The sequence below is a fragment of the Hyla sarda genome, chromosome 8 (assembly GCF_029499605.1).
Source record: "Hyla sarda isolate aHylSar1 chromosome 8, aHylSar1.hap1, whole genome shotgun sequence".
NCBI lineage: Eukaryota > Metazoa > Chordata > Amphibia > Anura > Hylidae > Hyla > Hyla sarda.
Genome location: NC_079196.1, coordinates 58,773,279 through 58,790,178, shown reverse-complemented (window position 1 = coordinate 58,790,178; position 16,900 = coordinate 58,773,279). Strand labels below are relative to the sequence as shown.

The window sequence follows — 16,900 nt, the reverse complement described above, 5'->3', positions numbered from 1 at the left end:
ATGGAAATTCCTGTGTGTGAGCCTAGCCTTGTGTGTGTATGTATCTCTTGTACGTTGGAAATATGTTTATCTTTTTGTAATGAATCAGTTTAAACCTATTTATCTTAATGGCAAAACCTATTTAAAGGGAATCTGTCAGCTCTAGTCTACTTGGTGCAAAGAGCTGCAGACATCTTCTGATAGCAGTTAGGGTATAAAAGCAAATAGCATCTTTCCTAGAGCTGATCGATGGTCGATGGGTGGTTGGTTCAGTAAGGCTTTGGGGGGGGGGGGGGGGGGGGGATTGGGGGGGCGGCGGTCGGTTACTTCCACCTGTCCTGCCTGGCCCCTGGAAGTCCAGAGAGGACAGGAGGAAGACCGGAAGACGCGACAGGGGAGTGCTGGGGCCCGGCCCCGGTACTTACCTCGTCCCTGAAGACCCGGATCCCGGCGATGAAGATGGCGGCGGCGGCGACAGGTGAGTAGATCTTCAGCCGCGGTCGGGCCCTTTACAGCAATGCACGTCGACGTAAAGCGACATGCATTGCCGTAATGGGACCCTGTATACTACAACTCCCAGCATGCCCAGACAGCCCTTGGCGTCTGGGCATGCTGCGAGTTGCAGTTTTGCAACATCTGGAGGTCCACAGTTTTTGGACCACTGTGCCCTTCCAGATGTTGCAAAACTACACATCCTCAACATGCCCTTACTGTCCAGGCATGCTGGGAGTTGTAGTTCTGCAACATCTGGCCCTTCAGATGTTGCAGAACTACAACTCCCAGCATGCCTGGACAGTTTTGGCATACTGGGAGTTGTAGTTTTGCAACATCTGGAAGGGCACAGATTGGGAACCACTGTATTAGTGGTCTGCAAACTGTAGTCCTCCAGATGTTGCAAAACTACAACTCCAAGCATGCTGGGAGTTGTAGTTCGGCAACATCTGGCTCTAAAGATGTTGCCGAACTACTACTTCCAGCATGCCTGAGAATGTTTGGGAGTTGTGGTTTTGCAACAACTGGAGGCACACTGGTTGGGAAACATTGTCTGTTTCCTAACTGTGTTTCCCAATCCGTGTGCCTCCAGCTGTTGCAAAACTATAACTACCAGCATGCATTGATAGACTGTGCATGCTGGGAGTTGTAGTTTTGCAACAGCTGGAGGTCCCCCCCCCCCTGTGAATGTACAGGATACATTCACATGGGCAGGGGGCTTACAGTGAGTATCAGGCTGCAAGTTTGCGATGCAGCAAATTTTGCGCGGCAGCTCAATTTCGCAGCGGGAAACTCGCTGTAATCCCCCGCCCGTGTGACTGTACCCTAAAAACACTACACTACACTAACACAAAATAAAATAAAAAGTAAAAAAACACTACATATACACATATCCCTACACAGCCCCCCTCCCCAATAAAAATGAAAAACGTCTGGTACGCCACTGTTTCCAAAATGGAGCCTCCAGCTGTTGCAAAACAACAACTCCCAGTATTGCCGGACAGCCGTTGACTGTCCAAGCATGCTGGGAGTTTTGCAACAGCTGGAGGCACCCTGTTTGGGAATCACTGGCGTAGAATACCCCTATGTCCACCCCTATGCAAATCCCTAATTCAGGCCTCAAATGCACATGGCGCTCTCACTTTGGAGCCCTGTCGTATTTCAAGGCAACAGTTTAGGGTCACATATGGGGTATCGCCGTACTCGGAAGAAATTGCCTAACAAATTTTGGGGGTCTTTTTCTCCTTTCACCCCTTATGAAAAGGTGAAGTTGGGGTCTACACCAGCATGTTAGTGTAAAAAAATAAATTTTTTACACTAGCATGCTGGTGTTTCCCCATACTTTTTTCCCTTTTACCTCTTGTCAAAATGAAAAGCCCCCCAAAATTTGTAATGCAATTTCTCCCAACTACGGAGATACCCCATATGTGGGCGTAAAGTCCTCTGGGGGAGCACAACAAGGCCCAGAAGGGAGAGTGCACCATGTACATTTGAGGTGATTTGCACAGGGGTGGCTGATTGTTACAGCGGTTTTGACAAACGCAAAAAAAAAAACCACATGTGACCCCATTTCGGAAACTACACCCCTCATGGAATGTAATGAGAGGTGCAGTGAGAATTTACACCCCACTGGTGTCTGACAGAGCTTTGGAACAGTGGGCTGTGCAAATAAAACATTTTGTACAGCCCACTGTTTCAAAGATCTGACAGACACCAGTGGGTTGTAAATGCTCACTGTACCCCTTGTTACGTTCAAGGGGTCTCGTTTCCAAAATAGTATGCCATGTGGGGTTATTTTGCTGTCCTGGCACCATAGGGGCTTCCTAAATGCGACATGCCCCCGAGCAAAATTTGCTCTCAAAAAGCCAAATATGACTACTTCTCTTCTGAGCATTGTAGTTCGCCCGTAGTGCACTTCAGGTCAACTTATGGGGTACCTCCATACTCAGAAGAGATGGGGTTACAAATTTTGGAGGGTATTTTCTGCTATTAATCCTTGCAAAAATGTGAAATTTGGGGGGAAACACACATTTTAGTGAGAAAAATTATATATTTTTTTACATATGCAAAAGTCGTGAAACACCTGTGGGGTATTAAGGCTCACTTTATTCCTTGTTACGTTCCTCAAGGGGTCTAGTTTCCAAAATGGTATGCCATGTGGGGGGGTTTTTACTGTTCTGGCACCATAGGGGCTTCCTAAATGCAACATGCCCCCCAAAAGCCATTTCAGAAAAACGTACTCTCCAAAATCCCCTTGTCGCTCCTTCGCTTCTGAGCCCTCTACTGCGCCCGCCGAACACTTTACATAGACATATGAGGTATGTCCTTACTCGAGAAATTGGGCTACAAAAATAACAATCCATTTTCTCCTTTTACCCCTTGTAAAAATGTAAAAATCTGTTCTACAAGAACATGCGAGTGTAAAAAATTAAGATTGTGAATTTTCTCCTTCACTTTGCTGCTATTCCTGTGAAACGCCTAAAGGGTTAAAATGCTGACTGAATGTCATTTTGAATACTTTGGGGGTGCAGTTTTTATAATGGGGTCATTTGTGGGGTATTTCTAAGATGAAGACCCTTCAAATCCACTGCAAACCTGAACTGGTCCCTGAAAAATAGTGATTAGGAGGTGTGACACTATGGCAACAAGAAAGTCTGCTCCTCCCAGCAGGATATACCCGCCTCCAGGCCCTGAGCTAATCAGTTTAAGCTTAGTGTCTAAGGAGGTAGACACGGTCTGGAGTTCTCTCCAGACCAGGTCTTATGTTTTTGTTATTTTCCTAGTTAGGAAAGAAAACGGAATAAAAAAACCAACACATTCCCTGTTTTCAGGTGGGGACTCAGGAACTGCGGCTCACTGTTTCCCCATTGCGAGTAAGGGGCACAGACATTGCGTATATATGCGCTGTTCACCCCCTCTCGCCAACGGTCAGCGCCTGGGGTTGTACCTCATGGGTCCGGGTCCCCCTTTCTCTCTTCTCGCCTCACTCGCACATGGTAGCCCGGCGTGATGCAGGTAACTAAAGCTGACTGAAGACTTCATAGAGAAGACTTCATGAGGGAAGTTCTTCAGACTGAGGTGAGTATTTCCCCCTTTTAGCTGTGGACTTGCAACCTCTGGAGACCCCAAGTTTTTGGCCCACTCTTTATTTTACCAGGGAAACCCCTTCATGGTGGTCTGGGGGCTTATTCAAGAGGGACTTGCAACCCTCTCTTAGTTTCAGGTTTGGGACATATGAAGAGAGAGATATAGGGATATGGCAGAGACAGGGAACAAATATTAACAGTGCGTTGGTGTGAGAACTGTGTTCAGGCACCATGGCCAGCTCCCTCCCTCAGCAGCCGCGGCTGCCGACTTTCACTTGCGAGTGCCGGCTCATATACCGGCTCATATACATATGAGCTTTGAGCGGGCGCCATTATCTCCCGGCCTCATGTCTCAGCCGCGGGCTTAAGCCCCGCCCACCTGTGAGCCGCGGCTGTGACTTTTACTATTCTGAATATGCAGCTTTGGCTGCATATCGCTGTTATCGGCAGCACGTTTGCCCGCTTCCTTCCCCTGTCATTCACATATGCGTTTGGGGCCGGGAGCGGGCGCCATTATCGGCCGTATGTACTTTGCTGCGGGCCCTGTACGGACTTAGCTCCGTCCACCCGTGGCCGGCAGGCATTCCCCAGAGCGCTTTATCGGTACTGTGTGCGCGCAGAGGGATTTTAAGGGTTAATCAGTATGCCCTTGCTGGGTAAGTCTTGTGTCCATGCCCAGACAGATTCCTCCCTCCTAAACAGCTCAAGAGGTTACTTTTTACACCTTTAGGGGCTGTATCGCTGAAATCTATGGTTCTGCTGAACCTGTTGGTTATACCTACACACTGCTTCCCCAGATTGCCCTGTGAAGGGCTCCAGTTCTGTGGGGATTGCCTTTGGAGGGATCCTCCCTACTCCGGCCCTCCAGAGGGTCCCGCTCTTCCCTATACTGACGCTTTTGCAGCGTCATAAGGATGTTTCATCTGACTCATCCTTGAGTCTCCTGGCAGGCACGGGCGCTCCCCTCACAGGCATCGCCCTGTTACTCCAGCTAGTAGCAAGCGTCGCTCCCCTGGAGAACGCTCCTATGGTCGCCGCTCTGGCTCTCCAGACCCGCGTACCAGGTCAGTTTCTCCCTCTTCCAGGACCACCTCACTAGTCCCCATTCACCTTGAGAACTTGGGATTGAAGTTTCCGATTCGGCCTCTGACTCAGAGGAGCGCATAAAAAAATAAATAAATAAATAAACAAAGATATGTCGGACATGGTGCACTCATTGGTTTCAGCCATAAGACACCTTCCATTTAGAGGACCCAGGAACTTTGGACGTGGCTTCAGAAGTTACCTTTCATTGTGCCCTCTTCCAGGGCTGCCTCACCTCGTTCCCATTCACCTGGAGAACTTGTGGATGAGGTTTCTGCTTCGGCCTCCGACTCAGAGGACCTCATGGATATGCCTCATGTGGTGTACTCATTGGTTTCGGCCATAAGAGACCCCTTCCAGTTAAATGACCCAGGAACTTCGGACGTAGATCCATAGGTCTCCTTTCTTCGTACCCGACCGGCACGCAAGACTTTCAGCTCTCTCACTGAATTTGACGTCCTGCTGGAATCCGCCTGGAGGCGTCCTGACAAGATGTTTCAGGAAACGAAGAAGGTTCAATTATGGTATTCCTTCGCCAAGGACCTCATTGCTCGGTGGACCTCCTCTCCAACTGTGGATCTACCGGTCTCCTGCCTCTCTAAGGCTACTGTCCTGCCGTTGACTGATGCGGCTGCCTTTCAGGATCCAGCGGACAAAAAGGTGGGGACTTTGGTAGAATTTGCCTTTTTAAACAGCAGGTCCCTCCTTTCTTCCTGCTTTTGCTTCTGCCTGGGTGTCAGATGCCCTTTCAGTATGGTCTCCCAACTCCGCCAGGTAGTATTCAGGATTCCTCCGGAGGACCTATCTGAACTAGCTCTCCGATGTTCCTCTGCCGGAGTTTTTTTCTGTGTTCTGCTCCCATGCGCAGCCACTGTGCTGCCTTTGCCACAGGCTACCTGGCGCCTTCACGAGTAGAGGGTTCCCCCTTTCCGGACCCATCCCACCCATAGGCTTTCCTCGGCCTGACGGGTCGCCCCACCCACCGACCTTTTCTTGAGTGGTTGGTCGCCTCTTACTCTTCCGGGATGCCTGGACCACGCACATTCAGGATCCCTTGGTCAGGAATGTTGTAGTCAACGGATACAGGATCGAATTTGCTTCCCCTCCTTGGGATTGCCTTTTTCTTTCCTGGTCCCTCTGTTTCCCGCTCTCTAGCGAAGGCAGTTCTGGTCGCGCTCCAACTCTTATTTTATTTAATTTTTTTTTTATCCGGGGAGTAATTGTTCCGGTTCCTTCAGAGGAACGTTTTCGAGGTTTATTCCAACCTCTTCGTTCTGTTCGCCCAACCTTGTTCTCGAGTATCTCAGCCAGCATCTTCTACTTTCTCATTCCGAATGGAGTCCCTCCATTCGGTGCTAGCTCCCATGGTTCAAGTGGAGTTTTCGCTTCTTGGTGGACATCAAAGGTGCCTGCCTCCACGTCTCATTATTTCCCGGTCATCAGCAGTACCTCCGCTTTGCAGTTCCTGACGGTCATTTCTTTTGTGGCCCTCCATTTCGGTCTGGCCACTTCTCCGCGGACCCTTTCAAAGTCCTGGCGCCTGTGGTAGCCCTTTTATAGTGACATCAGTTGTTTCCGTGATCCCTGACTTGGATAACCTCCTGATCAGAGCTCCAGCCAGGGCCCAGATCCTGGAGAGTCTTGGTCTCAACCTCTAGTCTTTGTCTCACTTCAGTTGGATGGTCTATCGGGACAAGTCCAACCCTCTCCTGGAGCTCCAGTTCGACGTGGCCTCTGCCCGCTTTCGACTCCGCCGAACAATCGTCCGACTCTCTTATCTAGAGTCTGGTGACTTTGGCACCCTGCTCCAGTTTTTGATTCGCTTTTGCATGGATGTCCTGGGTCGGTTGGTGGAGGCCGTGCGATTTGCCCACTTTCATCACCGACTTTTATTTTTTTTTATATAATTTTTTTATTTTCCACCTGCTGATTCTCTTCGGGTGGGATAGGTCTCCATTGGCTCTTGACAGTCCCTTCTATGGTGGCTTTGTTTTCCCCATGGAAAATTTTCCAGGGGAGTTCCTTCCTGCCCCTCCCTGCCAGTCTGTCGGGCTCGGGAGGTGTTTTTCAGGGGCTGGCCGGTCTGGAACCTTGGTGCCCCGAGAAGCCCCCTTTTCCCCTTCAACATGTTGGGGTCTAGGGCAATTTTTTCTTTGCTTGATTCTTGGGAATTTCTCTTCTGGGCGGAACTCAGGTTTCCGGTCGTCCCTGGGATGTGGTCTTCTCGGTTGGTACTCAGTCGTCCCAGACGAGTGGTCCCCACATCCAGGGGTGTTTGCAGTGATCTGCTACCTCTGGGACGCTCCTCTGCTTGTCCCGCCACAACCGAAGCGTTCCTCTCTCTTGGTCGGACTTTGCCCTACCTTATCTGTTTAGTGGTCGGGCGTTGCCCTTCCTTGTCTGTTTTTCCTCTCCTTCCTCTCTTTTCGGGGTTCTGAGGAAACTCATAGTAGAGCGTTCCCGCCATTCTCGTGACCCATCCGTAGTTCGGCGTCATGGTCAGACTCCTTAACGCTGCGCCTTCCCCATTGTCCAGACCTCCTAGCTCAGGTCTCCTGTGCCACCCTATTTACCGTCTCTGCTTTTGCTGGTGTGGCGGTTGAGACAGCGGTTCTGGGGACCCACGGTTTCTCTTCCCAAGTGGTTCACACCATGCTGAGGGATCACAAGCTGCCTTCTGCAAGACTTGCCACCATACCTGGCGTTCTTGTTTCAGTTGGTGTGAAACTCAGCTTTTTCACCGGTCGCGGTTTTCCTTCCCAAACCCTTTCCCTTTCCAGTCGGGGCTGGCCCAAGGGTTGGCTTTCAGCTTCCTTAAGGGTCAAGGTTCGGTCTTTCCATTCGACGTCCTCTGACGTTCAATTATCATGTCCGTGCCTGGTTCAGGGAGTGGCACAAACTGCCCCTCATCAGTTCCCTTCTTATCCCTTGAGACTTAGATTTGGTCTTAGGTGCACTGCAAGGCAATCCTTTTGACCCTCTCAGGGGCATTTTTTCTTCGCCTCCTTTCCCGGAAGGTGGCATTCCTTATTTCTCTTACCTCTGTTAGGAGGGTGTCAGAGCTGGTAGTTTTCTCCTGCCGTTCTTCCTTCCTGGTTATATACCAGGACAAGTTGTTTTCTGTCCAGGTCCGCCCTACTTACCTGAGATGGTTTTTGACTTTGTCATCTCAATGAGAACATCGTCCTACCGTCCTTCTGTCCGGTCCCTTCTTATCTGTGGAAGCGTTTGTTCCACAACCTGGTTGTGGTGAGGCCTGTTCGGACTTCTCTCCTTTTTTTTTTGTTTCTGGAAGGTAGTTGTATAGGACAACTTGCTTCTACGACCACCTTTTTTCGGTGGATCCGGTCTGCTCTTTTTTTGAGAGCTTACTGCTGCAAGGGGAAGATCCCACCCTTCGGGGGTTTGGCTCATTCCACCTGTTTTTCGAGGCATCCTGGGCCCTCCGCTACGTGGCTTCGGCCTTGCAGTTCTGTAAGACGTCCGTGCGGTCGTCTTTGCTTTCTTTCTCAAGGTGCTACCAGATTCTTACCTTTGCATCAGTTGATGCTACTCTGGGCTGTAAGATGTTGCAGGTGGCGGTGGTCCCACCGTCCACCTGTCTGTTTCCTTACCCACCCAAGGGACAGCTTTGGTACGTCCCACGGTCTGTGTCCCCCAATGGAGCCGATAGAGAAAAGGAGACTTTTTAACACTTACCGTAAAATCTTTCTCGAAGGATCCATTGGGGGACACAGCTCCCGCCCCTTTTGGGTTTCTCTTTGGTTCTTTGTCCGAGGGTGGGTTCAGTTATATCTTTTCTTCTGGTTCTTGGACAATTCGTGTTTTTTCCTTGACCTGTCGGTCCTCTCCTATTGCTCTGGTACTAAAACTGATTAGCTCAGGGCCTGGAGGCGGGTATATCCTGCTGGGAGGAGCCGACTTTCTTGTTGCCATAGTGTCGCACCTCCTAGAGACAGCAGCATACACTCACGGTCTGTGTCCCCCAATGGATCCTTCGAGAAAGAGATTTCACGGTAAGTGTTAAAATTTCATCCTTTTTTTTGTAAATTACCTCTCAAAAAAAAAAAAAGAAATGTTGGAAAAATAGACTAACAAAGAATTACCTTTTGTTTACAACACTTTTCAGACTCTTCTCGGACAGTGTAAAAAAAAAAAAAATAATAATCTGAAGAGATTACAAACTATTAAATCTGATTAGTGCATTAGGTTGTAATCTGAGCATCAAGTCAAACATTAGGGTATTAGGTCTTTTTGTAATGGAGAGTCTCGAGGATAAAAGTATTCAATAAACCAAAGTTGTAGTAATTATTTGGATGTAGACATCCACATCGCAAAACTTCCTTGAATTTCGGATTTTTTTTTGCACCAGGAGTTTGCATTACATATTCCTATTTTCCACTGTAAAAGTTGTATATGCAGTTGCAGAAATGGGTTAATATTCTGTATAACCTGTGTAGAGGAAAAATTGACCAGTTGCCCATAGCAACCAATCAGATTGCTTATATTTTTCAGAGGCCTCTTTAAAAATGAGACTCAATCTGGTTGCTATGGGCAACTGGTCAATTCTTCTTCTGCTCAGGTTTTGATCTCCCCCAGTGTGCATTTCCTTTCCCAAGCTAAATAAACCCACAATGAGCTGTAGACTAAAACACATAGATTTACCATTCTTTTCAAATGAATGGCTTTTATGACAATTAGTTTTTAACTTACTTTTGCTTACATGCAACCTATTTATCAAATAGTCGCACAACCTTAAAGCAGAAAATTTTCCCTTAAGGCGTTGCTAGAGAGTGACTCCAACTGTCTAACAACCCATCAAGCCTCCTCAGAAATGTAAAAATATTAAAAACATACTATGCTGCACCATGAATATCCGTATTCTGGAGGATTTTTTGTTTCATTTTGAGCCCGAATTTATGACAATGGTGGGCTGCGCTGAGGCAGGAGTTTACGTCAGGAAGGAAGACAGCGCAGCACCAACGGGCACATAAACAATAGTGAAGCCACAAAAAAAACTGCACGCCAAAATGTGCTTCTTTGGATGTTGTGTTTTTTATTTTTATTTATTTTTTTTGTAAGGAAAAATTTTCGTGCCACACAGGGGTTATTTATGTAGTCTGTAAAAATTCTTAGTTATTTTGTGCCTTATTCTATTTTAAAATTAGTTAAGTTATATAATTTTTTATAACAGTAATGTAGTAGCTTTGTTTCATGATGCAGAACAAGAACAGTTGTTAAAGTGGGTGTTAATGTCCTTTTCTGCAGACGTATGCTCTTTCTGTAAGCCAGGTTGGACCTGGAATACATATGCAACTTTTAAATGGAGATGCAACTTTTTTTCTTCATAAATAGCGACTATCGCATTTTATAAATACATGACCACTGCAACTAAAATAAAATACTACGTGAGCAAATTTCAGAAATGTGATTTGGAATAAGCAAAAATTAAAAAGTCGCAGCATGTATAGAAAAGTCGCACGTTTTTACGGAAAAATTGTTGGCTGCTGCGGGTGACCATATACAGTTTTAAGGGTGACTTTGGCCCAGATATATCAAACTGTGAGAAAAAGTGGAAGGATTTTCCATACCAAACCATATCATTGATGCTTTGTCCCATCATATGTGTATGGTGTAGCTTACTTTTATAAATAATAGCGCTGTAGCATGACCAGTTATTGCCTTTTATACTCCAAATACAGTATAGATCAGGCCCTGTCAAAGACCACATGAACAGTTAAATGGGTTGTCTCACAAAGCTAAAAAGGTCTAGATTGAGGTGGGGAAGTGTATATACTCCTTCCTTAGTCACTGAATTGTATGTGTTTTGCTTTCAATACACGCAACAATTTTTTTGAGATTTATAAGAGAAGAAGACTTTTAATGGTAAAATGGTAACACTGTTGGTCTTGTGTTTATCAGCTCGAGGAGGTTATGGAAAAAGAAACCTACAAAGCAGCTAAACTGATCCTTGAAAGGTTTGATCCAGATTCCAAGAAAATCAAGGTAAAGTATATTCCGAGCTTTATTACTTTGGTATTTGATGGTTGTAAGAAACTAGGACAGTGATCTTCTATATTTACTAGTAAACTACAAATATTTTCTTGCTCCTTGTTATTGAATCTTGCATTACACTTTCCACTCTCCATACAATGTTACATATATGATTGCAGAGGCAATAAGAGCATAATTTTAGGTTGCGTGTGCCCTACAATATACAATCTACGTTTTTGTTGAACTGTTTACTGGTGATCAGTAAATTATTATTTTTTTCCTGTTAAAGGAACTTGAACCTCCTGCTGGTGTACCTATCACTCCAAGACCTGGCCAAGGTATTTAAAATCATAAATCTGTACTACTTTATTCATAAACGGTTTTTATTAAGTCTGTGCTGGCAACGGCAACAAATGACATTACTGCTTTTGTTCTTTTAATCTGTCTCTGTAATAATTTAAAGATAGAAAGTGGTGGCTTTGGGTAGGGATCGACCGATATCTTTTATTTTTTAGAGCCGATACTGATAATCTGTGGATGTTAGGGCCGATAACTTATACCGATATTCCTGTATAAGTTATCGGCTATGGATTTCCCACGAAACCCCCCCGCAACATCGCTGCAGATCATTGATTTAAAGCGGGCGCATTAAATCAATGAACTGCAGCGGCTTTTGCGGTCACCGCTGCTGCCGCCACCTGCCTCTCTCCCCCTGCCTGTCCGGGGGTCCTCCTGAGTCCTATCAAACGCAGCAGGAGCCAGAAGTAGCGTGGACCCCGGGAACAGGTAATTATAAAACCGGGGATGGGGGAGGCAATGGGGCCAGGGCGGTGCGGTGGGTCGTGGGGGTGATTGGGGGGGGGCGGTCGGGTGCGGTGCAGTGCGGGGGTTGGGGCATTATCGGATTATCAGCAAGGTAATTGCCGATACCGATAACGCACAAAATAATATCGGCCAAACCGATAATCGGTCGATCCCTAGCTTTGGGCAACACAGACTTTCTAAAAGTAGTTTTTATGCATTAGACCTAGCATGCACTGATTTTGAAAGGGCATGTGTGCAAGCCTCTTTACAGCGATTACATATACATAGCCAGGCTGATGGAATGAGTGCTGAGCTGAAAGCCTAAGCAGTTTTACAAAAATACCTTTTTGCTGTAATCACTTTTGCTTTCACCTGTACTAAATGTACGTACGAGAAAGTGGCATCCTCCTCCGCTTCCAGAAGCCAGTAGTTCTTCTTTATTTTCCTGCAGTCTCTGTAAATGTTCTGAATGCACCAAACTATTGGAATTGAAGTTTAGAAGGAGACACTAGGTGCAGTTGGCCAGGATTACTCTTGCCACTGGCAATGTAAGCAGACAGCAGCTAAATTAACATGTAGTAGAACTGTAGTAGACTTTACTTACAGATCAGTGCGGGTAAAAATTGCAGTGGATTACAATAGCAGACAAATGGATTAGATTTAAAATCTCATCCACATGTTGTAGACTTGTTTTTCAATTTCAAAATATGAACACACTGCAATTTTTCAAAACTGCAGTATGCTTCTCTTGTGAATTTGTTGCAAATGTTTACTACATGCTTTACAACTGTTAGTGTACCTGCACATAGCACATGTGCAATTTGTGGCATATCCACAGGAGAAAATGTAGCTTGTGGACCTGCCCTTGCAGATGAAATCTAAAGAAAATGTTTCAAGGGACATTTATCAAGGGGTTTATATATTTTTTTTCTTTTTTTGCTTACAAAAGTCGCACGTGCACTTGAGCAAATTTTTGTGTGACTTTTTTGGGTATGCATGAAGATGCAAACAGCCATACCTAAGCAACTTTCAGTTTTAACTTTGCAGTGGTCTTTAATTTATGAAGTGCGAATGTCGCGCGTAAGCAAAAAAGATCACAACCCCCCTTCAAAAAGTTGCAAGTCAAAGCCAGGTTTTTGTAAGCCATACCTGGCTTACAAAAATGTCTTTCAACAGCATTTTTGCGACCTTTTTGTGCGACTTTTAATAAAGCTCTGATACCTGCCCACCTGCCTCTACCACCCACCTATTAACTGTTGCTAGACTAAGACTCCCAGCTTGTCCTCACTGTAAGGGCAAGCTGGGAGTTGTAGTTTTCCAACAGCTAGCGGGTGGGGGGGGGGCGGCCGGCTCTCAGGAATTTGAAATCACTGCACTGTAATTTCATATTTTCTCCCCAAAGCCATGATCATGGCTCCAGGTGGGAGATATGAAACTACAGTGCGGGGATGAGGGGGACGGATCCCCTCAGGAACTCATGCAGGGGGACAAATAATAAAGGCATCCTCCCCACCATCCGCCGCCACTTCTAAAGCCCACTGCTGTCCCTGCACGCCAAAGAGGAGAAGCCTGCAACGACAGGAGACTTTAGAATGGGGCAATATAAAGGGCACCTCCTGGACAGCTTTAGGTCCACACTTAGATCTCCAAATTGTACATAAATCGCTTAAATTTTATCTGCCAAGACTTGCGATGACCTCACCAGGAGGGTATGGGCAGATAGAATGGCCAGAGGGCTCTGGGATACGGAGGGGCCTGGAGTGGACAGAGGGGTCCAAAGAGGGCAGATGGGGATCTTGAGGGGGGGGGGCCAGTTGAGGGTACAGAGGGAGTCTGGAGGGGACAGAGCAGGTCTGGGGTACAGAGCGATCTGGGGGAATCAGATTAGACAGCAAGGCAGAAGCCTCATATGTTTGTATTCCTGGCACACACAGGCTGTAAAGAGCCCCCCCACCCTGACCTTACACACAGCTTACCTCGCACAGCCCTGCCTGAATTGCTGTCTCCTGAATTCACTGCTCCCCAACGACACCTGTAATGAGGAGCCTAAAGAGCTTATTTGTAGGGGTTCCTACACCCCTACAGTAATTTCATATTCCTGTGGCCAGTCGACAAATATGAAATTACAGTGCCGTAGTTTCATATTCCTGGTAGCTGGACGGCGAGCAGGCCGCTATGCAGCCCATTTCCCTAGCTAGCATTTAACTATAGGGTTCCTCCAGCTGTTGCTAAACTACAACTCCCATCACAGGAGTTGTAGTTTAGGAACAGTGAGACTCCAGCCGGTACTTAACTGGAGGCTCGTTGTTGTTAAATTACAACTCCCATCCTTCCCAGACAGCCAAAGGCTGCCTCGAAAAGTGTGGTATAATTTAGCAACAGCTAAAGGTTTTTAAGGTGGAGACCACAGACCACTTTTCAGTTCCTAAGCTTCCTGGCTGATGATTTGGTCACTTTGAATGCTGGTGGTGCTTTCACTCTAGTGGTAGCATGAGACGGAGTCTACAACCCACACAAGTGGCTCAGGCAGTGCAGCTCATCCAGGATGGCACATCAAAGCGAGCTGGTGTACCTTTTTACTTTGCAGTAAAATCCTTATGTCTGGCCATGTGAAGAGGCATAGCTGGGACAGTGAACTGCCACAGTCTGTATCCTCTCTTGCTTCTCCCTTGCACTGTCCCCTCTGCCCCTCATCTATGTTTCAGGTGTGGCTCTCGGGGCCATACTGGAATCATGTGCAGGTGCTGTTCACCTGGATTGTGGTGCAGCTTTAGAAGTGGCTTCACTGATCACCCCACCACAATTCTGTTAAACAGCGCCTGCACTTTCCCATTAAGGTTTGGCTTTATATACTGGAGCTCCAGTTATTGAGATGTCAGTCATATACTAGGTGATTGTGAATGATCAGTTGTTGTTGTTGGAGACCCACAACCCAGTAAGACCTAAAGGTACCTAATGAGCTGTAGGCACATCACATCTCCTATGATTTGAAAACGTTACATTTAAAATGACACAAAGTGCACTATTGTAATTCACTAAGTATAAAGGTCATTGAAGCATGCTCTTGTGCATGTGCTCCTAAGTTACACTTGAATGTCCTTGTATGAGGTTGTAACAGTTGTTCAGGTGCAATTACAGTGAACTTTGGAAGAATATCTTGGAACAGTCCTAGGCTGAGCATTTAATGCATGTACATGACCTTTAATTATGGTGTTTATCAAAGGGCATGTCTTTGGCATGTATTCCCCTTTAGCAGTACTAGAGAATGCTTAAATGTAACACACTTGTGTTGTAGCCATTTTAGCTGAATAGGCTGTAATGGTTGATCTGTATAGTATAGATTTAGGTAACTTTCTCAAACTAGACTTTGAAATGTCACTCACAAGGTTTTCCCTCTTGTCTATGGAACAATATATTAATTTTAGATATCGCAAAGGAATGCAGATTCCTTACTAGTCCCCCAGTATACAGCCCTAATTATTTATTAATAAAGAATTTCCCGGTAGTTAACTGGAAAACTAAAAAATCTGCAACGTATCTATGTGTAGAAATACCATAAAGGAATGTTCAGGTTTAGGTAATTGAAATTATTATATGCAAAGCTAGGAATGGATATGAATTGAGAAGATTCTGGAGAATTTTAAACAAGTATGCAAAGTTTTGGCATTAAAATTAGCACATTTTTGCATGAGCCCTGTTTTGCATTTTGCAAATGCACTCTCAAAATGGGTGAGGCTTAGTAAAAGGGGCCTCAGCGTCCGCCTGATTTACTATAACCCATGCCTGGAAACTGGTGTAAATTGTAGCCGAAATCTGTCAGCATCTAGCTGGCGTAGATTTCAATCTGTAGCGCATGGGCAGCCACATGATACACCTCATTTATGAAGATGCCTGAATCTCTTAAGTTACTTTCCTGCTGGTTAGCTAAAGATTAGTGAGTAAAACACTGGTCTTTGTCTTTTCTTTATACATTCCCTCTATTCATGATCTGTTTCTGGCTTTAAATTTAATAATTGCAGCTAAAAACCTGAGGGGAAACACTCTGTTTTAGATCGAACACTGTTGTCTTGATTGGCTCTTGGGTTTATTTTATTAAAGGATTTAAATGTGAATAACAGATTATGACTATTGTCCTATATTAATTTTTCTTTGTGTTTTCAGTTTGGCATCACTTATTTTCTTGTCCATTTTTCTTATTTTTTTCCCTGTCCTCCTTGTGACCAGTTTTTACAGTGTTACTTGATCTCTATTACTTGCTTTCAGCAGAGTGTAAAGAATCATTAAATTTCTTATGTACTGTACACACTTCCCTCAGATCTGCGCCAGAGGACGGCAGCTCAAAGAAATGTAAGTGTGTCTACCCCAGTAAACACAAGCCAGGGAACTCCCCAAGTTCCTGGGATGTTGGCGGCAACTCCAGGTCTTCAAAGAGACACTTCAGCTCCTGGTGGACCCCCTGAGCGGACCGTTCAGCCAGGATTACAGTCAGGCCTCGTACCAAGACGCCCTGGAACGCCTGCCGCTGCAGTATCTGGAATGGGTAAACAGAGCACTTACTGTTATTTACAGTTTATATAGTTTTCTCTGGTTACCAATAAACCAGGTAATATTCAGACACCATGGAAATGGCATTTCATTTGGAAATAGGAGCCCAGTTATCTGATTAAGCAGGAGTTCCATATTCAATTAGCCATAACTCTTTACAGCTGGCACCTTGTGATACTGAAGCCTATTGCTGGCGCTCGTTTAACTGTTATGGCTTCTTTGTTTAAATGGCAATAAAACTTTGCAGTGTTCTGTAGTCAACGATATATAACATACCTTTTTACAGCCCTGGGTTTAGGAAAGCTTCAGATTTATATGGATCCGTTATAAAGGCAAACACGTCTAGAATATATATTCTTACTTTACAAATACCTGCAGTTTTCTTTTCAAGTTTTTTGTCTACAGAGCTTATTAGAACAGATCAATCTAGATTCAGACTCCATAGTCTGATAGGCATCAAATATGTTGCTAACGTAGATGGCAAGATTAACAAATGTCCGCTTAAAATTTTTATTATTTTTAGCAGGCCTTTATTGTAATTTTACTTCTGTACTTTCTTGCTCGCTTTAGGGGGTGGGGACACTCTGTGGATTTTCAGTTCAGATTTTGTAGGCAGACAATTTGCAGCTTATTACAGTGCCAGCAATGTGGAGGAAATTAAGAAATGCCCACATCCCGAGAAACAATGCAAATTTGGACAAATTCATTTTAGAATAATGCCACAGTTAATCGGTTTAGTTTATGGATATACTGCAGATTTATTGTGCTTTTTCCTCATTGACATCAACGGGGAAAGTCAAAATGTGCAATAAATCTACTGTAGCAGATTTTGCTGTGTATTAACTAGAGCCAGAGTACAATCTGCTATTGTGGATTTAGAATATATATATTTTAGTTTTGGTGTTTTGCAGATCTTC

The 16,900-nt window shown here is 45.4% G+C and overlaps 1 protein-coding gene across 1 annotated transcript in view; it reads left to right on the top strand.

Annotated features, from left to right (window-relative positions):
• LNPK (lunapark, ER junction formation factor) overlaps positions 1 to 16,900 on the top strand; it is a 70,371-nt gene that overhangs the window by 33,353 nt on the left and 20,118 nt on the right. The window contains exons 7-9 of the mRNA XM_056533483.1: positions 10,563 to 10,646; positions 10,924 to 10,972; positions 15,754 to 15,978. Of these exons, the coding sequence (XP_056389458.1) occupies positions 10,563 to 10,646; positions 10,924 to 10,972; positions 15,754 to 15,978 (358 nt within the window). The remainder of the gene's footprint in view (positions 1 to 10,562; positions 10,647 to 10,923; positions 10,973 to 15,753; positions 15,979 to 16,900) is intronic.